This window comes from Caloenas nicobarica, chromosome 17, assembly GCF_036013445.1.
Source record: "Caloenas nicobarica isolate bCalNic1 chromosome 17, bCalNic1.hap1, whole genome shotgun sequence".
Classification (NCBI taxonomy): Eukaryota; Metazoa; Chordata; class Aves; order Columbiformes; family Columbidae; genus Caloenas; species Caloenas nicobarica.
This window is the reverse complement of record NC_088261.1, coordinates 9,504,073-9,530,751: the sequence shown is the minus strand read 5'-3', so window position 1 is coordinate 9,530,751 and position 26,679 is coordinate 9,504,073. Positions and strand designations below refer to the sequence as shown.

Sequence of the window (26,679 nt, the reverse complement as noted above, 5' to 3'; positions counted from 1 at the left end):
CTTGATGAGTAGAACGTCTGTGTTAGATAACATAGGCCTGTGAGAAACTCTAAGCACCTTATCACTATGTCTGAGATTCCTGCTTTGTTGTGAGAAAGAGCGGGAGGCTGCGCCTGCCTGAAGCCTTGAAATGCAGGCGAGCTCAGCAGAACCAGGATCTTCCAGCAGGGCTGAACTGACCAGCGCCTGCGTCCCCCTTGTGTCACCTCTGCCTGGGAGCTCAGGTGCGACTTCGGAGATCCCCCAGTAGAGAGGTAACTAAAATAAAACTTGCTCTTTGCAATGCATTCGTGGCCTCCGGCTCTTCTTGCGACGTGCCTGCGTATGTGTACACAAGCGGTCAGAGGGACCACTTGGCTATCGGGTCTGCCAACCTGGCCCTGGACCTTCTCTGTTGTCTGACCTCAGGGCTGTGTAGAGGGCAGCCCCAGGGCCTCCTCTGCAGCCCTGGAGCTGCTGGAGGGGCCGGGCTGGAGACTCCCCACGGGAAACACCGACTCAATACAAACCACAGCGGGTAAACAATTACGGGTGCGATTGCAGCGGGACTTCCTCTTCCCCGGGGCTTTAACGGCCAAGCGGAGCCGTGCGAAGGCAGCGGGGAGCTGGGGACGTGGAGACAGCCGGCAGGCAGCAGCAGGGGCCGGAGCGGGACACGCGGCGGGGAGCAGCGATGGGGGATGTCTTCATCCGGCACATCGAGCTGCTGGGCTACGAGAAGAGGTTTTTCCCCAGCCAGCACTATGTGAGTATGCAGCGACCTTCCAGCAAGCTGAGCAGCCAGGACTGGCTGGGGTAAAAAGGCTGGCCAGCAAATTTCTTTAGATAAATGTGATCTAGGGCTTAAGAACATCCTTTTTTGGGGGGGTCATGGCTGCCAGCGTGAGCTGGAGGCAGCTAAAATGTCCTGGATGCACAAGATTTTGGGCACCTCTTTTGCAAGCCATTGGTTACTTTGCAGGCTGGGAAAGGGCTTTTCCCTCTTTGATTCCCACCCGTCTGCATGTTTCTGTCCCCTCTCTGTTGCTGCTGAGCTTCCCTAACGCCCACCTCGCTCCATGCCTGAGCAGAGCTGCTCCCACCGGGCTGGTGGAAGAAAAACACGCAATTCATCCGAAATGGAACCATCCACGGGGTTCCCAGAGGCTTTGGCCACAGTGGGGTGCGGGGTCGCTCTCACCCGCAGATCTGCAGCGCCTCTGCTTTGCCCCTCAGGTCTACATGTTCCTGGTGAAGTGGAACGACCTCTCTGAAAAGCTCGTCTACCGCCGGTTTACCGAGATATACGAGTTCCACGTGAGTCGTGCTGCGGTGGGCACTGGCCCCCAGACTGCTGCACCGCCAGCATGGGGTGGGGAAAAATAAAAGGAGGGCGAATTCAAGCTGAAATTGCCCCAAAACAAATCTGGCTCAAAAGAAGCTCCGGTGTCCCGGTGCTTCGGTTTTCCTTTGTCTCTTGAAGCGGGGAGCTGTCAGCTCTGTGCTGCCTCGGCTGGTTTCTCCTGGGGTTGAGCTGCGGGGTTCAGCCAGCACAGGGCAGCGGGACGGGGGCAGGACACGGGCAGGGGTGTGGGTGTCACTGGGGTCCCCCAGTGCCAGTCTCACAGCCGTGCCTGGCTCTGCTCCGCAGAAAGCGCTGAAGGAGATGTTTCCTATTGAATCCGGGGACATCAACATGGAGAACCGGATCATCCCGCACTTGCCAGGTGAGGGGCAGGTGCCGGGGCTGAAATAGAAACTGCGGCTGGCTGGGAAATTCCCCCATGGCCGAGCTCTGCCGGCTGCCTCCCGCGCAGGTGCTTGCTGCGATTTCTGTTCCTGCTCACCAGGCTTGAAATCAAAACCCCAGAATGGTCTGAGCAGCCGTGCGGGTTTCTCCCAACCCTCGCCAGCCCTGCAGACCCCATCCTTGCTCCCCAAAAGCTGGCACCCCAGGGACATGAGCTGCAGCATCGGCTGTCACCGGTGGCCGGTGCAAAGGGTCTGGCTTTGGGGAGCCTGAGCTGAGCTCAGCTAAGCCCGTCTTCAGTGACACCATCGCTGGGACTGGTTTCAGTGCCCTTACAGCAACACAGAGAATTTGTAAGAGGAAGTGATGCAATATGTCTTCAATCTTAGGGAAAGAAATGATGCAAAGAGCAGACAGTTTGTCTCCAAGCAAGGTGTAAGTCAGCAAGATTCCCCCTTTATTTAATTTCCTGTTTTGAGGAAGGCAGGAAGGAGCATGAGAAATAGCTGCGGGTTGTGGCTGACGCCTCTCGAGGAGGAATAAACCTGCATCTTGCCGCGGCGCGGGTGCCGAGGGCTGCGGGGACGAGTGCGGCTGCACGGCGCTCACTCCGCTCTGCTCCGCTCTGCCCGTGGCCTCCCCGGCCGTGCTTTCAAAAGGAGGAACCCGCAGCTTCAGCACTTCTGCAAAACAGCCGCGGCCCTGGGAATAGCTTCTCCCCATTTTTCTGGCACCGCGCGTGGCCCCCACATGTCTGCCAGGGCCGGAGCAGCGAGGGGGAGGCTGGACCAGGATCACCCTAAGGACACCATGCAGCACCCTGGGGCCAAATCCACTCGTTTTCAGGACAGAAATAATTATTCAGAGCAGTCTGCTTGGGAAATTTGTAAAAACGGGGTGGTCTGTCTGCTTTGTCCCCTCTCCCCCAGCCCCAAAGTGGTTTGATGGGCAGCGCTCAACGCAGAACAGGCAGGGCACGCTGTCCGAGTACTGCTACGCGCTGGTCAACCTGCCCCACAAGATCTCCCGGTGCCTGCACGTGGTCAACTTCTTCAAGGTCCGTCCCGATGACATGAACCCCGTCACGGACAGCCAGTGAGTCGCCCTGCCTGTCACTTTTTTGAGGGAAATCCTGCATCCCGGCCCCAGGTGCTGGCAGCATCTGCAGGTGGAGAGGGGTGCGACATTGAGCTGCCTTTGCTCTGAACCCTCTAGGATCAAGAAGCCCGAGGTCTTCCTCCTGCCGAAGGATGCCAAGAAAAACCCCAGTGGTAAGAGGCCTTGGAGGGGTATGAGCAGCTGCCTCCGTGGCTGAGAACATGGGGCAAGAACCAGCCCTGCCTGAGCCAGAGCTGCAGCTGGGAGGAAATCACAGCCTGGGGACAATGAGTCCATGTCCTGGGACCCGGCTGGTTTGGGTCCAGGAGATGCTGGGAGAGTGCTTTGAGCTGTCCTGGGTTGCTTTTGGCCTGCCTGAAATAGAGTATTTTTGCACCAGGGGGCTGGGAAAGGGAACATCTCTCACTTCTGCCCCGCAGACATCACGGGCCCCATAGTCCTGCAAACGTACCGAGCCATCGCCGACTACGAGAAGAGCTCCACGTCTGAGATGGCTCTGAAAGCCGGGGACATGGTGGATGTCGTGGAGAAGAGCGAGAGCGGTACGTGTCCGTCCCCCCAGAGAGCCCCCAAGGGTCAGGCCCCTCCTGGCCACCATTTCAGCAGGAGGACTGTGCTTGCATCTCACATCTAAATGCAGCATGCAAGTTAGTTATGCCGGTGCACATGTTAAAGGGGAGGTGGTTGCGTCAGGGTCTCCTGATGGAGTGGAGAAGCTCAGAGCAAATGTAATTGGCAGCACTGAACCTCTCGGCGTTTCCCACCCCCTTGGGACACATATCATATTCACATGGAGCCACATGACAGTCGGTTTTCGCCAGTGTGGGGCAATCCTAGAAAACCCTGCAATCTCTTCGCATGCCTCAGCCTGTGAGGTTTCCTGCCCAGGAGGAAACTGGATGAACTGGCCAAGCTCCCTGGTGGCACCAAGTAAACAGAGACCGGCCCCAGTGCCGTCCCACCCGTCCAGGCCACAGGGATCCCTGTGCCCACCCCAGCTGGGGACAGACCCGGTGCCCCCGTGGTGCTCCCACAACACCCTCTGCTCTTGCTACAGCTGCCTTTTTTTTTTTTTTTTTGGCAGGGTGGTGGTTTTGCCAGTTGAAGAATAAACGGGGCTGGGTGCCAGCTGCCTATCTGGAGCCCATGGATGGTCCTGATGAGTCTGAAGAGCAGGAGCCCAACTATGCAGGTAAAATGCTGGGGTGAGCAGGGTGCGCACCAGAGCACAGCTCCCGCTCCATTTGGGCAGCCCCCACTGCAAGCAGGACCGCTGGGCACAAAGATGTCGCTGTAGGAGCTGCCAGGAGGGATAAATCTCATGGTTTGGTGCCTCGGCATCAACCTGAGGAGCTTCCCATGAGCTGCAACTCAAAATTAAATCCTGCTTGGCTGATCACAGATGCACATCTTCATCCAGTGGCCATCCTGAGCTAGCTGGGTGCGCGCCGAGTTGCTGGGTTAGCCAAGGAACTCGGTGCAGCATCCGAACCGAGGCGCAGGCTTTCCAAGCACTTGGCTTCTGCACTTTCCTTATCAGCCCCCCACATCATCCTGCTGTGACAGCGGGGCCTTATCGCACGGAGCAGAGGGAGGATCCTGTAGACTCTTGCTGATTGCTCTCTGGGCTTTGTTTTTGTGGTTTTTGAAACACTGCAACAGGGTCTATTAGCATAATACTTTCTTCTTCCTCATTTAATCACCTGAATTACAAACGTGCTCTTCAGCAGAGACCGGTGTGCCCCCACTGCTTGCATTCACCAGCTTTCTCCTGGAGAGGGGCTGGGATGAGCCATAGGCACCGACGTGTCTGGGAGAATTTGGAACCCAAATCTGGAGACCTGAAGTACCCTGGGTCTTGCCTAAAACGTAGGGTAGATGCTCTGGTGCCTCCTCTCAGAGGCTGGAGAGGCTGAGCCCCATCCTGGGGTGGTGGCACACAGCCTGTTTTCTCCGCAGGTGAGCAGTACATTGTCCAGAAAAGCTACACAGCCGTGGAGGAGGACGAGCTGACCCTCGAGGAGGGTGACACCATCGAAGTCATCCACAAGCTCCTTGATGGCTGGTGGGTCGTCAGGTGAGAGATGCCGTGAACAAACCAGGCAAGCGGGATTCAGGCGGAGGGAAGGGATGGACCAGCGGTTCTCTGCCTTGGGGCTGTGAAACCCACAGACCGTTTGGTTCCGCTGCCCAGCACCTTCTTCTGCAGGGCTGCTTCGAGTAGCCTGTGGCTTTGCCAGATGTTAAACGTTGCAGCTGGGGGCTTCAGAAATAGCCAAGAAGGAGGCAGATGGGGAAAAAAAAAAAAAAAATCTGTTATTTTGCCCCTAAGTATTCTGGCACTTCTTGCTTTGCAAAACCTCAGCTTTCATCCCAGCCCCGGCGTGCCCCACAAACTCGGGAGTTCCCAAGGGGAACCTCAGCTGCATTTGTGCTCTGGAGAGTCACAGATTGGGCACTGGCAGCAGGACACGACACGGCTGCAAACCCCGGGGATCCTCCTGCCCCACCTGTGCCCCGGCGAGCGGGGACACGGGCTGGGAGGTGCTGGTCGCAGAGCCAAGACCGCAAATGATGCTGCTTTGTGTTGCACTGCAGGAAGGACGAAACCACCGGTTATTACCCCTCCATGTACCTGCAGAAATCCGGGGATGCAAACACCCCTGGGAAGAGCGAGCTGAGGAACCGGAGGGCTCCTCCACGAAGGTAGAAGAAGCCCTGGCGGGGGGGGAGGAGGACTAAAGCTCTTCTTCGAAGGGGGTGAAATGAAACCAGACAGTGGTTTGTGGTGTCCCTTGCTCGCCCTGGCAATGAGGAACTGCCCAGGAGAGATGCGAGCAGGGCAGAGAGAGACCAGGGGGCAGATCCTGAAGGGCTGCAGCAAAGATAGCTCTGTGCTCCCTGGTTGCCATGGACCGAGAGGCACCCCAGCATCACTGATGTGGGGCTGCACGGTCCTTGCTCCAGCAGGGCCTCCAGCCCGGTGTATTTCTCCTTGTCCTTCTGCAAAGTTTCTTTTCTGGGCTGATCACGTTTAATTTTCAAATTGGCCTTTTTCTTATTTCCTAAGTGCATCCACCGAATCTTTGAGAAGCGAGGGGAGATTTGAGTAACCAGAGCTGCTAAATGGCCTAATCTGGTGGGAGGATTTGAGCTAATGGAAGGGATTTTATTTTGATTAAAAAGATAGAAAGCAAAAATAACTCATTAATTCCGGTGCAAAGAAGACTGCTAGGAAGGGCAGAGCTTGCTGCTATCTGTTCTTCCCTACAAGAAAACACGGCAGCCTTGCTATAAAACCTCACAAAATCCAGCTCTGCTGGAGCACAAATTGAGCGTGACACAGTGTAAAATGCCCCAAATCCACCTGTTTGAGCGCAGTGATGCCTCCTGATAACCCTTGGGGGAGGTGAGGTGGCCCGTTTCAAGGACAGGGATTGCCCCGCCGCGGTGAACGCTGTCGCTAGGCTGAGCCCTGCTGCAAAGCTGGACACCTGCCCTTGTGGGCGAGAGCTTTGCTCTGGGGTGGGCAGGGGCTCCAAGCAGGGAGAGGCTGGAGGCAGGTGGGCACAGCAAGGGGCATTGCCTCGGGCAGAGAAGGGGGACGATGCCGTGGGAGGGATGTCAGGAGCCACCTCGCCCATGGCAGTAAAGACACAGCGGTGGCATCTGTCTGCCTGCCTGGGGACGTCCCCGACGCCGGGGGTTCCCCTGAGGCTGCACGCACAGCCCCGGGCTGCTCCGCTTTCACTTCTCTCAGTAGTTTCTCTGCTGTGGGTTCAACATGGCACATGCAGGTGCAGGCTGGCACGTACCCCGCACGCTGTTCCCTGGGCCCAGGGCCTGATCCTGGGGTGTCGGACAGCCCCGCCAAACCCCACAGCAGGGATCTCAGCATTGCAACCAGCATAGGTGCTGCATGTCTATCCATCCAAGAGCTACAGATCACTTCCAGGGCACCTCGAACTCTGTTGAACAAACCTCATGCCCATCTCGTCCTTTCAGCTTCACGCCCAATCTGCCTCAGCATCCCCATGGTTACATCCCAGACTCGTTCTCAGGCTTCACCTTTCAGTATTTGCTTCCAAAGCGCTGCTCCAGCCGCCTCCTGGCGTGCTGTACATCACGTCTCACCTCTGGTTGCCTTCGAGAGCTGGCATTCACCAGCTGCCTTCTGCCAGGCAAAACCAAAAAGCAGATATTGGGGTTTGGGCGAGGCAGAGGAGGAAGCGTGGCGCGGAAATCCTCAGCAAGAAAAGTTCATGGTGTGAGAGCTGCTGGCCTGGGAACTGAAAGTTTTATTTCTAACCCACTGCAGATCCACCATCCGGAATGCGAAGAGCATCCACAAGCAGAGCCGGAAGCAGATCAGCCAGGAGACCTACAGGAGGAACAGCAAGAAGTACATCCAGAGCCGGAGGAACATGAAGGGAAATTTCCAGAACAAGGCCAACGTCATCCGTAAGTCTCAGGGGGATGCGGCTGAAGTCCCGCGGGCACGGCCTGTGCTCTGCAGTGCTGGTTGCTGGAGCAGGACAGCACATGGAGGTCACACCGTGCCTGTCCGTCCTTCTCCTGTGGTGAAAACAAGTGCAGGGAGATGTTTCTTTCCAACGAGGTTTCTCACCTCTGGTTATAGGACTGATGGAGAAGGAGCAGAATATAGTGCTGGTGGGAGGTCAGCCCACGTTTGGGACTCGTGCTTTCCTCTGTGCACCTGACCTCACCTGTGCTGCTGTTACTGTCATCATTATCGTGTACGTTAGCTGTCAGAAAAGCACCTACAGGGAGGTGGTGCATAAGGGAGGAGGCTGCTATGGAGGTGGATGCTTTAGATCTGGTAGTCCCCATGTGGGATCCATGACCTTCCCAAGAGACAGCAGCTCCTTGCACAGACCTGGAACTGGGCTCCCACCGGAGCAGAGCTGCCAGCCGGGAGCTGCGGGGCTTACACCACCACCCCAACCTCCGGGAAGACCTTCACACGTGGCTGAGACAGGAGGTTTGGTGGTCATGACATAGGAAGCTTTTGAACATTCACATGAAGGTGCTGGGCGGTGGAGAGCTCTGATCCACCCGTACATCTGCTTTATCCGCAGTTGAGAAAAACGAACAAGAGGAGAACAAGCCCAAGGCTCAACCTGCTGTTCCTCCCCGACCCAGCAAAGATCTCATCCTGAACCGCTGTACCGAGAGCACCCGGAGGAAGATCCTGTGAGGTCTCAGCCCCGCACCACCCAGCCGATGCTTTATCTCCACCAGCTCCTGCACAGCTGGGGCTCAGAGCCGGACCAGGGACCCCGGTGGCCGCTGGCCGGACCAGCTCAGCCCAGCGCTCATCTTCATCCACAGGCACGGCGAGCCCGAGCCGTCCTAATGATGCCATGAGCAGGGTTTTGCACATTAATAGGTATAATTATTCTGCTGCCAAACTGTATAAAATTCCAAATACACTCTAGAAAGAGTTCAGTCTTGCTTTAGTATTATCTTACTATTGTAAATGAGCTCTTCTGAGAAGCAATGATAACCTTTTTTTTCCTACAAACTGAAGAAGTGGAGTACGTTCACCTGTCCTGATCGAGTTAGACTCAATGATCCTGTGGGTCCCTTCCAACTTGAGATATTCTATGATTCTATGATTGTGACCCAGGCCCTCCGCTGGCTCCTGGGGGGCTGAGGCCTCCACAGGCCCTGGAGACCCCTCACCACTGGACCCCCTTTATCCCCTCTCTGTATTTTGAATGGTTTTCCGTTTTTCACCAGTAAAGGAGAGACACTTTATAGATGTATTTCAATATCTGTGTGGATGTTTGGTCAATGCAGACACCGCATGGCGGCAGGAAAGGCGTTTCCCCCCGGCACGTCCGGCGGAGGTTGGGGCAAGGGTCTCTTGCGAAAGATGCCGGTGGGGACGAAATTTGGTTGTAGGGGGATGAACCATGGCAGGTTCCTGCTAGAGGGCGGCTGCTTCGCTCCCTCAGGCGGAAAGCGAGGGCTGGGATGTGGGGTACGGTGTTTGCTGGGGTGGGGTGGGAGCCATGAGGTGAGGGGCACGAGGGGCGAGCGGCTGCCCGGGCTGCGGACGCTGGGCCCTCCGGTCACCATGTCAGGAGGCTGGCGGCCATCGCAGCACGGCCAGCGGCTCCGCGACAGGGTGCTTTGCAACGGGGAGCGCGGTGTGAGGGCTGTGTGTGGGTGCCACCACCGCCAGCCCTGCCACTGCCACACCGGGAGGGTTTGGGTTTGGGTTTGGGACCAGGTCTGGGCCTAGGTCAAGGCTTGGGCCTGGGTTTGGATTTGGGTCTGGATCTGTGCCCAGTTCTAGGTATATGACTACATTTGTGTCTGGGTCTAGGTTAGGGTCTACGTTTGGGTCTAGGAATAGGCAGGGTTTGGATTTGGGTCTGGATCTGTGTCTAGTTCTCGGTCTGTGACTACATTTGGGTCTGGGTCTGGCTTAGGGTCTGCTTTTGGGTCTAGGAATAGGTTTGGGTTTGGATTTGGGTCTGAATCTGGGTCTAGTTCTGAGTAAGTGACTACATTTGGGTCTAGGTTAGGGTCTGTGTTTGTGCCTAGGAATAGGCTGGGTTTGGATTTGGGTCTGGATCTGGGTCTAGTTCTGAGTAAGTGACTACATTTGGGTCTGGGTCTGGTTTAAGGTCTGCTTTTGGGTTTAGAAATAGGTTTGGGTTTGGATTTGGGTCTGAATCTGGGTCTAGTTCCAATTATGCGGCCACATTTGGGTCTGGGTTGGGGTCTGTGTTTGGGTCTAGTTCTGCGTCTAGGACTAGGTTTGGGTTTGCATTTGGGTCTGGGTTTGGGTCTGGCCCTGACATTGGGTCCGGTTCTGGTTTTGGACTTGGCTCCGGGGTGTACGTTTAGAATTAGATCTGGGTTTAGATTTAGATCTGGGTTTGGGTCTGCGTGTGTGGCGGGCCCCACTCACAGCGCGGGGCGGCGTAGCCCCTTTAAGACACGACCCTCGCGCCACACGTCACCGGGACGCCGCCGCCGGGCGCGTGCGCGCAGGGGGTGAGAGGCCGGCAAGATGGCGGCGGCGGCGGCCTGAGGGGCGGCGGGAGCGATGTGGAGGGCGCTGAGGGGAACCCTGACGGGGACCCTGACGGGGACCCTGACGGGGACGCGGCCGCCGCCCGCCCTGCGCAGGGGCCTGGCCAAGGCGGCGGGTCCGCGGAGCGTCCGGCAGCTGAGGGAGGTCGAGGAGGCCGCTCCCGTCTTCCAGTACGCGGGGAAGGCGGCCAAGCGCAAGGACCGCGTCTTCGTGTGGGGCTTCAGCTACTCGGGCGCCCTGGGCGTCCCCAGCTTCGTGCGGCCGGACGCGGGCTGGAGGAGGCCGCGGCGGATCCAGCCCACGCCCTACCGGCTGGAGACGGCGGAGAAGGTGGGCGGGGGGCGGTTGCGGCGCCGTTTGGTTTTTGTGTTTTGTGGTGTGTTGGTTGGTTGGTTGGTTTGGTTTTGGTTTGTGTGTGTTTTGTTATTTTGGTTTTTGTTTGTGTGTGTGTGTGTTCTGTTTTGTTTTTTATGGGTATGGAGGTGTTCATCAGGGTGATTTTTGGTATAACAGCAGTAGCAGGCAGGAAAAAAATACACATATAATTTTATCAGAGCTGCAGGAGAGCAAGGGTGTAAACACCATTATAGAGCAATAAGGCCTCATTTTCAGTGGATTTCGAGGCTACTTTCACCTTGGCCAAGTGGGAACCTTGTGTTAAAAATCATGTTATTCTTTCGTCTATGTGTTTGAAACATCATTGAATCATTTTGGTCAGAAGAGACCCTTAAGATCGAGTCCTACCATAACGTAAATCTAGCACTAAACCGTGTCTCTAAAGAGTTTTATCTCCGTCTGTCCAACCCCTCCAGGGATGGCGACTCCCCCACTGCCCTGGGCAGCCTGTTCCAATGCCCGACAGCCCTTTCTGTCCTGTCCAGTTCAACAAACGTCAGAGCTTTTATACTGCACTCTCTTTTTGGCAAAATGGGTACAACAGGGGAAGGTTATTCTCTTAATATCGCTTTGTGTTTAGCTTTTCTTAACCTGCTGCTCCTGCTGCAGGTCAGCAGGTGGGTCTTCCTGTTCTGTTTGAATGGCTGTAAAATAATACAAAAATAGAGATGTGTGCACACAAACCTGAAACTCTAAGGCAGTAACGTTGGACTTGAGTTTATGCCATTGTGCGTGTTTCTGGTCATTTTTGCAAAGACAATATGTGCCATAAATTTGGGCCATATTTGGATATAGCTTAATGCAGCATGAGTGGTGGTGAACAAGCAGCATAGGGTTAATCTTGTTTTTCTAGGCCATGATTTATAACTTTATGGCATGCTTTTTTTTGTGTGTCTGTGTGCGTTTTCGAAGATCTCCTCTGCCGCCTGCGGGTATGGATTCACGCTGCTCTCCTCTTCCACCACTGACATCATCAAGGTGTGGGGCATGGGGCTGAACAAGGATTCCCAGCTCGGCTTCCAGAGGAGCAGGAGAGATCGCAGTAAGGATTGGGATGTTTTAAAGACTTACAGGGCAGCACTGCAGGATGCCTGTGACGTGGGAAACTTTGCATTAGAAGGCACGAAAAATGTCCAGGAGGTGTTGCTGCAGATGGCAGGGCCGTGCTTTTTTTTTTTTTTTTTGAAAGAGGTCTGTTTTTGGAACTTAGCTTTTTTTTGGTGTGCTTTGTAGTTGGTCGAGGTATGCATCTGTTCTATGCACTGCACTGGGTGTAGCTAAAATCTAAGTAACTATTTGTTCTGCAGAAGTGCATGTGTGTTGGTTAAGGCGTTGCCGTGACTCTCTGTAGTTTGATACTAGACAATGTAGCAAAAGTTAATAAAATTATTCTGGCAAGATGGTTTGCTCACTTCTGTTGCCTTTGCATCTATAAACTAATTTCCTTTCCCACAGAGATCACATTATACAGTCAGTGATTTTTTTTTTTTTTTGTGAAGCTGTAGGGTTTTTTTAATTTTAATCTCAAATTACATTTTGAAGGAAAAACATGTTAATTCAGTCATTCTCTTGCATACCAGGCTCTCAAACCTGTTCTTGTTTTCCAATAACCTGCAGGTTATTTTTGCTAGAGAATCCAGAAATAGGTGAAATGGTCACGCAGTTTAAGCCCTTCTAAGTCAGGGACCATTCAGTGCTTGGTAGGATCTGTAGGAAGAGCGGTGCAGACCGTCAGGATTGCTGCTGCTCCGTATTTAACTTCCCGCAGACAAGCTTCCTGTTGGATGTGCTGCTTGTTACTCAGTTCCGTAACCCCATTTTGGCACCTGCAAGTTCTTATGCTGTGTCCCTGTAGATGGCTCATTTCCAGGGCAATCTGCAACCTTCTGACTTTCAGGTGGTTGCACTTCATGCTCTGACTTCAGCTGTTCCTAGGCTAGACTGCTAATACTTTACTCTCACCTTGCTCTGCCTTAGCAACTTCATTGCCTCTTTTCTCCAAAATCCCCCGGATATCAGTGATGATTTCCACAGATCCCGGTAGCTTGTGTTGCTCTGCTGGAAAGAACAGAGAGAGGGGTAAAGGTTTTTTGCTTTGTGACTTCCACATCTTTAGACAGATACAAACTTCACTGTCTTTCAGTTCCTGCTGTGCTGCATGGCAACTCCCGCCACTGCAAACAGCCAGTTATGATGCCTGTCCTTGCATCAAGTAGTGTCTGACTGGAAAAGGGAAAAGGTGTGTGGAGATTTTATTTATTTATTTTTTTTAATTGAAAGCAGTGAGAACTAGTTAAAGCACTGCTCTATGTGAGCAGAATATGGCTTGGGTTCCTCTGGGATTTGATTCCACTTGTTAGAGTGGCTTTCTTTGATATCAAAGCTTTTTATCTCCCCTTAACCTTTTCTCTAGTACTGATTTATGTTTTGCTGTTCTTTTTTTTTTTTTTTCCCCCAGCTGACTGTAACTGATTACATATTCTTCAAGTTACTAAATCTTCTTTTTCTAGTACAGCCTGTCATTTTCTCTTGTAAACCTTAGATCTCTTATCCCCTATGGAGCCAGGCTAGCTAATGTTTCTTGCATTCCTTTTTTTCTGAAAGGGCCTTTAATCTACCGTTTTTTAAATAAGAAGCCCTAAGATTTTTTTGTTCAGCTTTCGTGCTGTCTTTTTGTGATTGATGCTGGTGATTGTACCTTGTTTGCAGTATCCCTAGTTGCAGAGAGTACTTAGTTTGTGCTTGGTATTAAGCTCTCCAGTAATCCAGCCCAATTCACCAAAGTGGTTGAACATATGGCTGAAAGCTTCTGTTTCTCAGATCTGGCCACCTGAAGCCTTAATAACGTTCAGATTCTAAGTATGGACGATTTTTTATTAGGTAGTGATTATTGGCTTTTAACTTCTTCCTCCCCCTAATGAATCCCAGTCACCCTTTTACTCTGGTCAGTATCATGGCTTTCTAAAACATATCTGCTTTTGGAACAAAATATGAGTGTAAGTACAACAGGTTTGGCAAATATATGATGAATTTGCCTTGTGGAAGCTACTGACTTTAAAAATTTTTCTCTTCCTTAAGCTAAAGGCTATGAATACGTCTTGGAACCATCTCCAATTCCTTTACCACTGGAGAAGCCGCAGCAGACTCGAGTCTTGCAAGTGTCCTGTGGGAGAGCCCATTCCCTGATCCTGACAGACAGCGAAGGAGGTACAGTATCGCTTGTGCTGGTGACAGGGGACACCTGACCGCTTTCATTAAAACCTCTGGAAAATATTGTCTTGTGTCCTGCCAAGCTGTCTGCGCTGATAATGTGGTGCAGGTGGTTGTTGGCCTTGCTGCGATTGCTCCCTGGAGTTGTGAGCTGAGAACCGTGCGTTGAGCTTTGCTTGGCTCCAGCTGTAAATTGTTGGAAGTTGTTTCACTACAAGTGTTGCAAAATATTGTTTGTTTATCTAGCCTCAGGCCTCATTTAAGCATAGCCGATTTGTCTTGTTCAGTCTGATGTGGTTTGGAATTCAGTTTTGTATGGCTATGCCAATACTCCTGTGTTACTTTCCCCTGGGAGCCCCAGAGTGCTACATTTATAAAAGCGATTAATTAATAGGCCTTTATACAGAAGATTCTGTTTGTGAATTGGCTCTCCACATCTCTGGGAATTCTCTTGTGCAGTGGCTTCCGTGCTGTGCTGAGCGATCCAGTGCTGCTTATCAACGGGTGAGCTGCTTGCTTGGTTGATTTAAGGCTCCCGTGGGAGCGCTGATCTATTTCTGCGTCTCCTTGGCAACGGCAGCATGAACCAGGCAATTACTGACAAACAGCCAGTGGGCTTCAGGTACCGCTACTGTGCCTGCAACAATATCACCGGGATATTGTTGATGAAAATGTGTTCAGTCCCTTGAATTGAGGTGGACTTGGTTTGAAGGAGCCTTATGCCAATTTTTACAGTGCTGTCTTCCAGCTTTCATACTGAAGACCACGTGAAAATATTTTGTGTACTTGAAAAGAGGCTTTCAGGGGATTGGACAACAATAAAACTAGTGCATTTTACTGTCGTTTTTCAGTTTTCACCATGGGGAACAATTCTTATGGACAGTGTGGCCGTAAGGTTGTTGAAGATGAAACTTACAGGTGAGAATCCAAAGATCCTGAACTTCCTTAATGTTAAAAACAAAATTGCATGAAAACAACCTGGAGATGGGAAAAATCTGGTAGCATAGGTACCATTTAAGATTAAGGAGCTTGAAAATATTGCAGGTGTCATATAAACGGCCTGGCTTTAAACCCAGGCTGGGCACAGGCTCTCTTGTGACCACGTTCACAAAAGACAGAATGATGTCAGCAGGGGGCAGTTTTCACAGGGCACAGTGAGAAAACCCAACCTTCATAAATAGCCTGAGGTAATTGGTGTTAGCAGTCACTCTTTTTCCTTTCAGCCTGTCAGAGTGCAAGTGCTATTTCTGAGGGTGTTAGAAATGCCATTTAACGATAAAAGAGGCATCCTTTTGTCAAATCTCTTTGCTGTAACTGCCTTTGAATCCGTAGTGCTTTTCCTTTACAGAGGTTTTGTGGACCACGCCAAGACATATTCTCAAAATGCTCTGTAAAATAGTGATGTAAGTGGATAGTGGGAATATGTTGAAAGTTACTGATTCCTTGGCAGGGCGTAGAAGAGATCTTGCTGATTGTTCTCTATGATCCACAAGTCTTGGCCTGTACAGTTTAAGAAAATAGCTGTGATTTAGTCTGCTTTTTTTTGCCTTGATACTGGAAGTTGGTATTGTAGTTGGATTGTTCAGGATTCCTCTTTTTGTGAAGAATGAAATGGATGTTAACACTACATTGTTTGTGCTCTGGGATTTAAATCTGGTTAAGTGCGGTGTTTATGTAGGTGCTGCAGTATTACTGAGTGTCTGTGCTCACTCCAGACTAGGGAATGTGTCTGAGGGCTGCTCCCACCCCCAATTCCCATGAGAGGTTATATTTCAAAAGTGACAGCTCTTAACTACTTAAATAAGAGAACGCAAAATTACTTTCCTTCTTTGCACAGTAATTTTACAGTGGATCTGTGCTCTTTGACTATATTAAAGAATATGTGAAATAATCTCTCTTCATGTAATAACAAAGAGGCTCTCCGTAAAGCCAGGCTTTACCATCACATTTTCCAGTTGCAGTCCTCTGAAATCCTCTGTGTTGCCTTTTCTCTTCTCGGTGGTTGTTTGCTGGTCTCCAGTGAAAGCCATCTAATTCATCAGCTGAAGGAGTTTGACAGCAGAGTTGTCCAGGTAAGAGGACCTTATTTATTGAATTCTGAAGGTGGATTGAAAACTGGCTGAATAAGCGAGCCCAGAGGCTGGTAATTAGTGGCACGAAGACTAGTGGAATGCCAGTAACTAATGGTGTTTCCCAGGGATCAATACTGGGTCCGATCCCATTTAACATTTTCACTAATGAAAACTGAAACACAGGAGGTTCTCTCTGAACATCAGGAAACATTTTTTTCCTGTGACTAAGCACTGGTACACATTGCCCAGAGAGGTTGTGGAGTCTCCATCCATGGAGATATTCCAAAAACATCTGGACATGGTCCTGGACAACCTACTGTAGGTGGCCCTGCTTGAGCAGGGGGGTTAGACCAGGTGACCTTCAGGGGTCCCTTCCAACCTCAACCAGTCTGTGATTTTTGGAATGAAAATAAAGAATTAAAAAAATCGGTATGCAAATTATTCAGTTGAAGCTCTTTGAAATGATAAGGCGATCTACTATATGGTTGCTTATATAAAGCACAAGGTGGCATTTTGCTCTGTGCCTCTGCAGAGTGGAGCAGTTGCAACTGGGAATGCAGGGTCTGACCTTCCTGAAGAGTTTGATGGGAATGTCAATGCAGCATTTGCTTGCTCAACTTCTAGGTAACACCTGCGGCAGGGAGGTTGTTCTGAAATGTCGTCTCTTCCTGTCCTGGTTCCTTGCTCTTGTTCCCCTTTGGCACTTTTATACCACTTGAACTGTTTTATTTTTAATTTCATCTTCCCCATTTCCAAAGTGAGCTGTGAGACCGTCCTCTTAGATGAGCCAGCATTTCCCTAGGGCAGGTTTCTAGGAGAGCAAGAGACTGCAGAGCTGCAGAAATGCCACTGAGTCTGCACAGGGCTGCAGTGTTTCCAGACACAGGAGCAGTTCACTGGTCTGTGCCACTAGAACAGTACTCTGGGCAAACATTGCTCCTGTTCCATGCAGCATCCTAGAAAGCAAGGGTCGTTCGTGTAGGTCCACGTGATGAGAATGTGCTGTGGTACATCCTAATGATGTTTTAAATTAGGCTAGTAAACTTCTGTTTGGATTTTTATGATTTGATTTTTTTCAAGGGGGTTGAATAATTGGTACCTGTTTGTATTTTGAGGGCAGCACTTACATGCTTAATATTCTTGGTAATCAATCTCTTAACTTTTGGATCCCTTTAATCTTTGGGTAATTTTTAATGTCTGCTTTTGAAGATCTTGGCTTTAATTCATGCCAAGCCTGTGGCAGACAGGATTGCGAGTTCAATGTCAGTGTCAGTTTGAGAACAGATGTGTTCCTAGAGTGCTCTCATGGCAAGGAATCGGTAGCAGTTTGGAGCTGGCATTGGGAGCCATGCAGTAGCACTCTGGGAAGGGAGATCTCTTATTTACTCTTTGCTGATTTATTGTGTTGTACTCCTGAGCTGAGCTTATAGTTAACTAGGCCTTGTTGTGGACCTCGGAACATATCAACTGCAGAATCACTTTCCATGAGAAAATGCTGCTGTTTTCTGTGCTGCCTCATGCTGTTCTTGGCCGGCCCTGTCTGTAGAGCCATTCGATCTAGAGAAAAAGGTCAAAATCTGAGCAGATGGGCCCTGTGGAGGTTCATTGCTCAGTTTGTCTGCCAAGTAATGCTTCGTTGAATCGATTCTGAACACGTGGCCGTTCCTGACCAGCTCTGACCTTTTGTTTGTGTGCAGGTTGTGTGCGGGCAGGATCACAGCCTGTTTAGAACCAAGAAAGGTGCCGTCTATGCGTGTGGCTGGGGAGCTGATGGACAAACAGGTAGGAGCTCAGCTCATCTTGTGTTTCAGTGAGCAAGCTGTCCTAATTCAGAGATCGTGACATGTATTTGTCATGCGTATGTTGACAGAAAGGGGCTGGTATATTTCCAGCTGTGTGCAGATGTTCTCAATACTCTTGTGTAACCAAACTGACACAAACTAGTTCATTTTTAGAGGAGCTTTAGGGAGCCATGGTGGCGATCCAAGCATGCAATCTGAGGAGAATGCGTCTGCTTGTGGAGGGATGTGGAAGTGGCATGGGAAGGTTAGCTACCCCATTCCGTGCGGGCTTTGCCTTCCCAATTCTCATTTTGGGGTCTGTTTTACTACTTGCTCCTTTTGAACCAACAGAGATTGTTGGCAGGTATGGTGCTCTTATCATGGGATATATGGCCAGGCTGTTTTTCTGGTTGCTCCTGCTGTCAGAGGGCTTCAGTCCTTCCTGCTGTTTCGTCCTGCTGCTCCTGAAGCTGGGTTCTGCCCATGGTTCTCTTGGGTGGACATACTGTAGCCCATCTTGTTTGTCATCTACATTCAGGCCTCTTGTCCAGACAGCTGTTTGTCCTGCAACGTGTTTGCTTCCCAGCCTCTTTTGCTGCTTCACCTGCTGTCGTATAACTGGATGGCAGTGCACTGTCGCTCGTGGCTCTCCTTGCAGAACACAGGACGCAGCTGGTTTGTGAATCTTCACCTCCGTTGGGATATCTGCCTAACTTGGTTGATGCTCTCTCTAACACTTTGGTCCGTGCAGATGAGAGATGAGGACGTAGACAGTTTTCCAGATGTGATTGTATAAAGTTGTTTCATACTCTAAAGACGTAGCTTTGGCCAGTAGAACTGGTGCTTGTGGCTGCTTGTCTGTTGAAGGTGGTAGTTAAGAGATATGGACAGGAAGATTTATTTTGGAGGAAGTGTGATTGGGTTATAACCTGACAAAATGGTCCTATGTAGGTGTTGAAAGTATGTCTGGAAAAATTTCTTTGCCATCTCTCTACCTTTTTCCTTTCAGGTCTTGGACACTACAACATCACCAGTGTTCCTACTAAGCTACATGGTGACATCACTGGGGTGAACATTATCCAGGTCTCTTCCTATGGGGACTGTTGTCTGGCTGTTTCAGACGAAGGAGATGTCTTTGGCTGGGGAAATTCAGAATACTTGCAGTTGGCATCTGTGACAGAAACCACTCAGGTCAGTGAGCCTGGGGGCATGTTTTTACATGTTTCAATTCAGCTGCTGCGCACAGAGTTAAAAATCACACACTTTTCCCTGCTCAGGGTTCTTTTGACAGCAGCATAAATCAATTTAAACTAACACCACTAGCAGGCTGGTTTTACCTCTGCTTACAAACTGCATCTGTCTGAAACCGTTGTACAGCTTTAGGGCAGGATGTGTCCCAGCTATGGACAGGCAAAGACTTGTGTTGCCAAACCCCTGTTTGTTGTAAAGGAAGAGTCCACCCTGTTCTCTCCTTTCCCCATCCCATGGACTTTCCACCAAATTGAGATCCAGCTTGAGTGTTTGTGCTGGTGTCAGGACAGGAATTAGTTTTTTGGTTGGCTAACTAGAATTTTGAGCCATCCTGCTTTGAGCGTGATGTCAGTCCAGGTAACCCTTGAAAGTCCCTTCCACTCAACCCTTTTGTTGGTGTATTTTTCATCAACGACCTTAGTAGGTTTATAGCTGAATCCTTAGCAAATCCCAGTGTTTCACAGATAAAAGTTTTTTGGAGCAAACTTACATAGTGCAAAAATGCAGCGCCGACTTGACACTAAGCATTGTAGTACTGAGGTCATTAGGCAGTTGATCTCTTCTTACAGTTAGTGTAGGAAATTGTCAGGGAATTAATACTCAAGCTATTCTTGACAGAAGGCTAAAAGTAGGACAGTTGCTTTAGTAAAATACATACCTGTGGTATTCACACCTCTCCTGATGCGTCCTCAATGTAGGGCTAATTACTGACACCCGTAAGGCCTGAAGACAATGACCAGGTTAAATAGTGCGGTAGTTTCCTGGCTGGGTGTTTGGTGGAGGTCAGAGGGGTCTGAAACAGATGAATGGCAAGTTTACCAGAGCAGGAGTTTCAGGTACTATATATATAAAGTCCAAATTGTGGAACAGAAGAGCTGGATGTTGTCTGTGAAATCTGAGATCACTGTTTACATGTGTCGAGCCATGTAGGTTCCTGTTGTGTTAAACTGTACAAAATAAGAGTGATTCTCCTTCAAGTGATTTTTCCCTAGTATGTTAAAAGTGCCACTATAGTACCAAGTAAAATGCCACCAATTTTAGTGATCTTGTCCACTGTGAAAACTCGCAAATGTGCTCAGCTATTGACATTTCCATTGTGTCTGACTTGGAGAGCCAGGGATATAAGTGAACCTTAAGCATTCCCAGCTCTGTGCCATGCACGTAGGCTTTCCAGTGGGTAACTTTTTCCACTTTGTCTGCATTCTCAGCCTTAATGAATTTCACATAGTTTTTTTTAACCTTGGGACTTGCATTCATTCTGTTATTCAGGCAATAAAGGTTGACTCTAGCAGGAATTCAGTGTATATGAGCTCTAACCAGAACTAGAGAACAAGGTAAAAGCGTACATCTAGTTTGCAGTTTATTACCTTATCTCTAATGATTCTCTTGCAACCTCATACAGGTGAATGTTCCCAGACATTTGCCATTCAAGATTGGGAAGATAAAGGAGGCTGCGTGTGGAGGGACTGGCAATGTTGTGCTAACAGGTGAGTTTGCTTTTACAATCGTCCTCTTGTGCAAAGCTGTGCAGTAGGTGGATTGGAACATCATGGAGAAGGTATCTTATTCAATGGAAACAGGGAAGTACTGTCTGTTACGAGAAAAGCTAGAAGACGGGGAAACCTGTGATTTAGGAATGTACTAGGGGAGTTACTTTCAGTAGCCACAGAGCTTCCAGTATGTGCTGCTGTGAGTGCTCATGCAAACTAGAACAAGAGTGTGGTCGCTGCTTGTTGCTCCGATCCCTTGTTTGCTGATCACTACATGTGTGGTCTGTAGTGAAGATGGATATAGGAAGTAAGGCAATACTTGAGAGATAGAAGAGCCCTTCAGTCTCACTGTAAATCTGACATGTAAATAAATATTGCAAAACTGGAGTGGAAAGTAGAGAGTTCTGAGAACAGTGAAACTCTGCAGTGGGCTTCTTAGTGAGTGCTGCTTTGGATTGGCAGTAGCCAGGGGAGCACAGCTTCAAAGACACTGAGATCAAACAGGGAGAGGAGTGTACTACCTTTGTGAACGATCATCTCGAGGAAGACCTTCCATATATATGATGCAGTTGTTGTGATAACAAGACTTTTGAGCTTCTAGGGTGAAGGGAGCAGAGCGAGCAGGCACAGCAACTTACTCTCTTATGCTGTCCGACTGCTGCCTTTCCCAGGCAGCCAGGTAAGGCAGGATGCCAGGCAGAGGAGCCAGCTGCTGCTCTTTTGGCCATGCCTCAAAGGAAAAAGCGGCGATAATAAACACTCAACCTCTGTCCCTTCAGTCATTAAGCTGAGGTATTTTATCCAGCCAGCACGATGCTGACATTATTTCCCCCTGAAAGTTTTGCCTGTGAAACTTGATCTGCTTGCACAGCTTAGGAAAAAAATAAGGCATTTGGATGGGAATGCATTGTTTGCTAATTTATGTAATCAAAAGGTGCTAGACTGCTCTGGGAGAAAGGAAAATATCCCTTTGGATCTGATTAACTCTTGGTCGTGGCATGAATTGCACAAGCACAGACTTTCTTACAGAATGTGTTCTCATTGTAATGCAGAAGAAGGAAATGTTTTTGTCTGGGGATATGGAATTCTTGGGAAAGGACCAAACCTAATAGAGACAGCAGTGCCAGAGATGATCCCACCCAGTCTTTTTGGCTGGTCGGACTTCAATCCGGACATCCGTGTTGCTCATGTTCGCTGTGGACTCAGCCATTTTGCAGCACTCACAAGTAAGTTGCTAGTCCTGCTCTCATGGGGAAATCACGTTGCCAGGTTACTGGTAGTTAAAAGGAAAAAAACACCTCCCATCTTTATTTAAACTTGAAGCAGACTGGAACGCAACAGGAGGGGCAAGCAGCACATTTACAGGTGTCAGGGTGGTTTTTACCATAGGTGCTCTTGTGACAAAGCTTATTACAATGTGAACATATGGCTATTACATACCTGTCATTTCTAGAACTAATTTATGCTTTAATTAAGGAAGTGTTATTCTTCTCAAGCAAACAAAAAATTTCAGATAGGAAACCCAGGAAGGTTTTTTCACTTCCTTGTACAGAATGACAGTCAGTTGCACTTTAGAAGCAGCAGGAATTCGTGTGATAAATGGACAAAACTGAGAGTCTAGATCAGAGGTAGATGTCAGGGTTTCCTGGCTCTTCTGGCCTATTCAGTTAAGAATCTGAGTACACCATGGACTTGATACCAGCCTTTAAAGAAGTTTTGAATTTGAAGGTCATTTAAAAATGGGCAGCAGAGGGCAGCAGCACAGAAACTCATGTGCTTGGTAGAGAAAGTCACAGTGCACTGGTGAAAAGTGCCAGGTGCCAAGTGCTTGGTCCTTTCTGGGGAAGCAGCGTGCGTGACACGGGTGTTCAGGAAGCGTTAGAAACTGTGTTCCCATTAAATCTTACTTAATTGTAGATCGTTTTGGTTGCCTCTGCTGTGGGACTGATCTGAATGCTTCTGAGATCTACGTGTTTTGCTGAGGAGCTTAAAACTCTCCAACTCTATTGAACAGTAGTTTTTTCTTTTCCCCAGTTGCCGTTAGGTCACTTCTGTCAGGCAGCTGAATAACCCGTCCCTGAGTGCTGGCTCGGGGCAGATTTCACTGCCGCGCTTACTCCGTTTGCTGTGCTGGTAGCTGATGTGGATCAGCTCTAATTGTTTAACTTCCAGCACAAATGATTCAGTTCACCACAAATGATCCCCTGGAATCTCTTCTGCTGCATTCTTTCTTCAAATAAAATTCCGAAGCAAGAGCTGCAAGAGGGGGAAGCAAAGACTTGTGCCCAGAACTTGATGCTTGTCCTGCTCATTAGGCATCATTTTCCCTAAGCAAAAGTACATTTATTGTACTTGGAGCTAAACCCGATGGCTTTCATGCTGCATGTATAACCCTTTGTACTCCCAGAAGAACTGTAGCCACACTTGCCAGCATGACAAATAGAATTCTTTCTTTTTATTGTCTCTGCCCTATTTTTTATTCTTTTTATTTTTTTCCTGTATAGACAGAGGAGAGCTGTTTGTGTGGGGCAAGAATCTAAGAGGGTGTCTGGGAACTGGAAGAATGGAAGACCAATACTTCCCATGGAGGGTAAGGATGGTAGTATTAAGGCCACGAGTATGTTCTTTAGCTGGTTTTTGTTATCCTGAGGGCAAGAAACATCATATGCTGCATAGTTTTGTTGAGTAATTTTGAAAGAGTGGAAGCCTAAGATGACTGTAGAACTGCTTAATTTTCCAGAGATCCTTGCCTAGCCTGCTTAAGGATGGAGATACTCAGGAAATTTGAGTCTTCTGCTTCTGCTGTTTCAGTATAGATTTCACATCCCAAAGCAAAATCCGATGCTGTGCCATCACTTCTGAGTGGTTCTTCTCTTCCCCCTGTCCACAGTCTTCTACCTACTTCCCCTTGCTGACCCTTCCCCTTCTAACCTGCACTTTGCTTTTGTACGTGCTGCGAAGAAAACCACCAGTATTGGTCATCTGTGACCCAAAAGACTTGCTTTACACATCTGAACGAGGTGAACGTTTTGGTCCTGGTGGTCAGACTATGGTGGCAGCAGGTCCACACCACAGTGAGCTGCCCTCCACTGCTGCTCATCCGAGCCAGGCAGCTCTGGTGGTGGGTCACTGTGTGGTTCAACAGGAGATCCTTAGCCACGAACTGGTTTTATAACTGTTTTCACAACACTTCCAGTTCCACACCCTTCTCTTGGATGGCTCTGAGAGCCAGACTCTGTGGGTGTAGAAGAGTGTTTGGCTCTGGAGTTCAGTACTCAGCCCAACAGATGTTCTGGGTCTCCTTGAAAGCCAAGTAGGAGAAGAGGGAGGCAATCAGTTGGACCACCCACATCCACCCGTGTGTGGATGTGTTTCTTTATCATGCTTTCTTCTCCTTTTAAAAATGAACAACAAAAAAAAGACCAATTCTGGAGCATTTGCTTAAAATATCACTGCTGTGGCTGAGTGGAGCTTCTGAGTTTGCCAAGCGTGACACGTCCAGGTTGCCTTGGGTGGACACAGAGGGTTGTGCTCCCTTAGCCAACGCCTGACACTGCTACAGCCACATACCAAAACAAGGGCCGTTACCAGGGTACTTATCTGTCACCTCCTGCCCTAGAACCAGCCATCTCCCTCTCCCTTAGCTGTAAGGAAATACTGGTGTTTACAGCCTCTGCTTTCCTTGTGTTTGAAGTCAACTTTAAGTGGAAGAGCTATAACTACACTTGTGAGCGAGCAGGGTCTGCTGAGCATTGAAGTAAAACCTGCCTTAGGCTGAGTTGAGCTTTTTGCCTCGCGCCGGTCCCTGCCGATGAGAGAAGAGGCAAATCCTTGTGATGCTTGGGCAGATCCTCCTGCTGCGTGGATTACTCTCTGCTTGATCATGCTCTTTCTGCTGCTGAACAGATAGGAGACTGTAGCCTCAGCCTTGCTGTGTGCTAGTGAGACCTCTCTCCCTGTCCTTCCCAAGGCTGACATGCTTCTGTGGAGGGAGACGGGGAATATTTCACAGCTCAGGGCACACGCATGTCTGGTGCTGAATCTTGCTTTCTCTGGGTTTTCAAGATGGCACTTTCATAGGTGCAAGTCCCTGTGAAACCACCTGGCATGTTAAGCAGCAGGAAATATCAGGTACCTGAGAAGTAATCCACTCTTGTGTGTCTGCAGGTGACGGTACCTGGTGAGGTGGTGGATGTTGCGTGTGGAGTGGATCATATGGTTAGCATGGTCAAGTCTTTTATCTAGTCATGTTGCTGGGCCTCAGCACTGCGCTAAGAAGATGGGGGACTTGGTGACGAGCTTCTTGGAAAGGAAGACTCATTCCGTGAAGCCAAGCAAGAAGTGACTGCGAGCAGAGACAGCCACAGCAGTGCGTGTTGTCATGTCCGTGTTGTTGAAACGCTCCAGCCTGCCTGCAGGAGAGATCTGCATTTCTCCAAGGAGAGCGGAAATGTGGGGAGAGCTCTCGCTGGTTCATGATGAGCTCCCAAAGCCTCCGAGGCTCAGCCGACAGCTGGTGATTCCCTCGTGTAAGTATGAAGAGCAGCTCCCTCCGGGAATACTGGCACAAGGTGAAATTTGTAGCACAGAACATTCATTTATGGAGGCTTTCCCTGTCACCAGCTCTGGTGTGTCAGTGTCGGGCTGAGCCAAACCATTTCTCAAGGGAAAGGGTTTTTTAATAACTGTGTTTTATGTGGAAGAGAAGTCACACTGGCTGCTGGAGTCCAGCACGGCTGTCCTCAGTGTCCCCCGCCAGCTGCACCCTGCCCAGGCTGCTGTCCCTGCAGAAGCTGGTCATGCAGCCGCTGTGCTCTTCACCCAGCCTGTGGCGGCTTTTTGCATGGACTCTGAACACCCAAGGAACATGTTCGTTACACTGGAAGGGTGAGGACTCATCTGCAGGGGGAAAGGACCATTAACTAAGCACAGGAAGATAAATCACACGCTGTCTGCGCTGCCGTTCCTGTGCAAGGAGACCGATAGTGACAGTAGCCAGTGGAGCCTGTTCGCGGGGTTGGCTGGAAGGAAGCTCCTCCTGGCTGCCCGCGGGGTCGGTGCTTGCGCAGTAGACATGAGCAGCGCTTGCTGCCCATCGGGCACTTGTGTCTTCATGCGCTGATCACAAACAGTGGCCTTAGAGTATTTTTTGGTCTCTGTGCTCTGTCCTCAGGTGTGTGGTGGCTCTTAGTTGCAAAGAGCTCTTTTAAATAAGCCAAGTTTTTTTTGGTAGTGCCTAGCAGGGGAAAGAGTCTTAATGGGCAAAATCCAAACTCATATATTTTTAATAAAATTATTATAAAGTCTTTATCAGTAGTGATGGGAATATTCTTGAGCTTGATGTCACCCATGAGCTGCTCTGTCTTGCACTCTGCATTCAAACACAAGCATTTTGGTTCACAGTGATGTGACAGGGGAACCTGTTCTGCCACCTGAGACCCCTCTGCACCTGCAGAACTGAGACTTTCTAGGCCGGCACTGTATCCACAGACTGCCACAGCCTTGCATTTTGCCTCCATGAACTGGAATTCTGTATCAAATCTGTTGTGTAATTACTGAAACTCAGGGGGTAAAGTCTGCCTTGATTAAATGAGTCTTGAAGGGCTTTGCATAAAATATAGGAAAGGTGAAACAAAGTACACAGAAATAAAAGAGTATATGAGTTATTAACATGACTGTGTATTGCTGTGGTGGGTTGAGGCAGAACAAGCAGAAAGCTGCTGCTAAATTGTGGCAGACCTTCACTGCTGTGAATTCCCATTAATTTAGCTTTAATTTATCCCTTCTATGTGTGACTTGGGCAACTTGATCTGCCCAAACGTCTGGTTGGCCTCATGGGAGTAGCTATGCCTTTTTAACGTGAGGAGGCTTATGAAAGCATTGAAAAACAGAAAAAATGGTGGTAAAAAGGTGTTTCAAGCACTTCCCTTGGTGGATGTTGCGGTTGGAGGCGCTGGGAGCGCTGCAGGGTTTGAGCCGCTTGTTCAGAAGTGCTTCCTGATGCCACTCGGGGCCTTTTGAGAGCTGGGATGAGAATTAATGCCATGTCGTACCTGGTTGTGTTGCAGTCTTGCTGTGCAGTAAATTGCAAACTCTGTGTGTTAATTAGATGCCAGCAAGGTCTTTAGCCCTAAATGGAAGTGGTGTGTGGCTGGATGCGGTGGGAGCGTTTGCGCTTTTGTTACAGAGGCTGTGGGCATCATGGAATACTCAGCTTGACGGGAGCGAGGTCAGCGGCAGAGCCCGCAGGCTGGAAAACAGCAGCAGTGACCCCTGTTTGGGCTACAGTGGGGTCTTGACCTTGGCCAGGTGTTCCCCAGCTTCTCTGTCCTCCCCTCCATCAACAGAAAATGAGAAAATACGCTGGGAAACTCGTGGGTTGAGATCAGGCCCATGCAGGTGCAGCAACCCCAGGTCATCAAGGTAAGAGCTGGAAAGCAACTTTGCACCATTTTGTCCTTCAAAGTCACAAATCAGCCAGCCCCAAATATACGTGCATCCCTAAATACACCTGCAGTGAGGGTGGGTAAAGGCCAGCAACACAAACGAGGAGCAGCTA

The 26,679-nt window shown here is 49.7% G+C and overlaps 2 protein-coding genes across 3 annotated transcripts; both read left to right on the top strand.

Moving 5' to 3' along the window:
- Positions 1 to 673: 673 nt before the first annotated feature.
- On the top strand, positions 674 to 8,085 carry NCF1 (neutrophil cytosolic factor 1). The gene is made up of 11 exons (XM_065647299.1): positions 674 to 745; positions 1,216 to 1,296; positions 1,631 to 1,706; positions 2,659 to 2,824; positions 2,945 to 3,000; positions 3,268 to 3,390; positions 3,933 to 4,040; positions 4,808 to 4,925; positions 5,447 to 5,554; positions 7,167 to 7,309; positions 7,948 to 8,085. Exons 1-11 carry the CDS (start codon positions 674 to 676, stop codon positions 8,064 to 8,066), a joined length of 1,170 nt encoding a protein of 389 aa, XP_065503371.1. The 3' UTR covers positions 8,067 to 8,085.
- A 1,805-nt stretch (positions 8,086 to 9,890) lies between these two features.
- RCC1L (RCC1 like) lies at positions 9,891 to 25,790 on the top strand. 2 transcript variants are annotated; one of them, XM_065647039.1, is made up of 11 exons: positions 9,891 to 10,250; positions 11,229 to 11,358; positions 13,395 to 13,523; positions 14,378 to 14,444; positions 15,547 to 15,598; positions 17,296 to 17,380; positions 18,389 to 18,570; positions 20,033 to 20,117; positions 21,173 to 21,346; positions 22,625 to 22,710; positions 24,288 to 25,790. In XM_065647039.1, exons 1-11 carry the CDS (start codon positions 9,933 to 9,935, stop codon positions 24,363 to 24,365), a joined length of 1,386 nt encoding a protein of 461 aa, XP_065503111.1. In that variant the 5' UTR covers positions 9,891 to 9,932; the 3' UTR covers positions 24,366 to 25,790. The 2 variants fall into 2 exon arrangements, with proteins under 2 accessions (XP_065503111.1, XP_065503110.1); XM_065647038.1 differs by lacking the exon at positions 24,288 to 25,790 and having other exon boundaries at positions 22,625 to 22,809.
- Positions 25,791 to 26,679: the final 889 nt, after the last annotated feature.

Coding starts and splice junctions, on each gene's coding strand:
- RCC1L (XM_065647038.1), top strand. CDS start 9,933: ATGTGGAGGGCGCTGAGGGGAACCCTGACGGGGACCCTGACGGGGACC. Junction 10,251..11,228: donor GGCTGGAGACGGCGGAGAAG/GTGGGCGGGGGG, acceptor GCGTTTTCGAAG/ATCTCCTCTGCCGCCTGCGG. Junction 21,347..22,624: donor CCATTTTGCAGCACTCACAA/GTAAGTTGCTAG, acceptor TTTCCTGTATAG/ACAGAGGAGAGCTGTTTGTG.
- NCF1 (XM_065647299.1), top strand. CDS start 674: ATGGGGGATGTCTTCATCCGGCACATCGAGCTGCTGGGCTACGAGAAG. Junction 4,041..4,807: donor GCAGGAGCCCAACTATGCAG/GTAAAATGCTGG, acceptor TTTTCTCCGCAG/GTGAGCAGTACATTGTCCAG. Junction 4,926..5,446: donor GATGGCTGGTGGGTCGTCAG/GTGAGAGATGCC, acceptor GTTGCACTGCAG/GAAGGACGAAACCACCGGTT.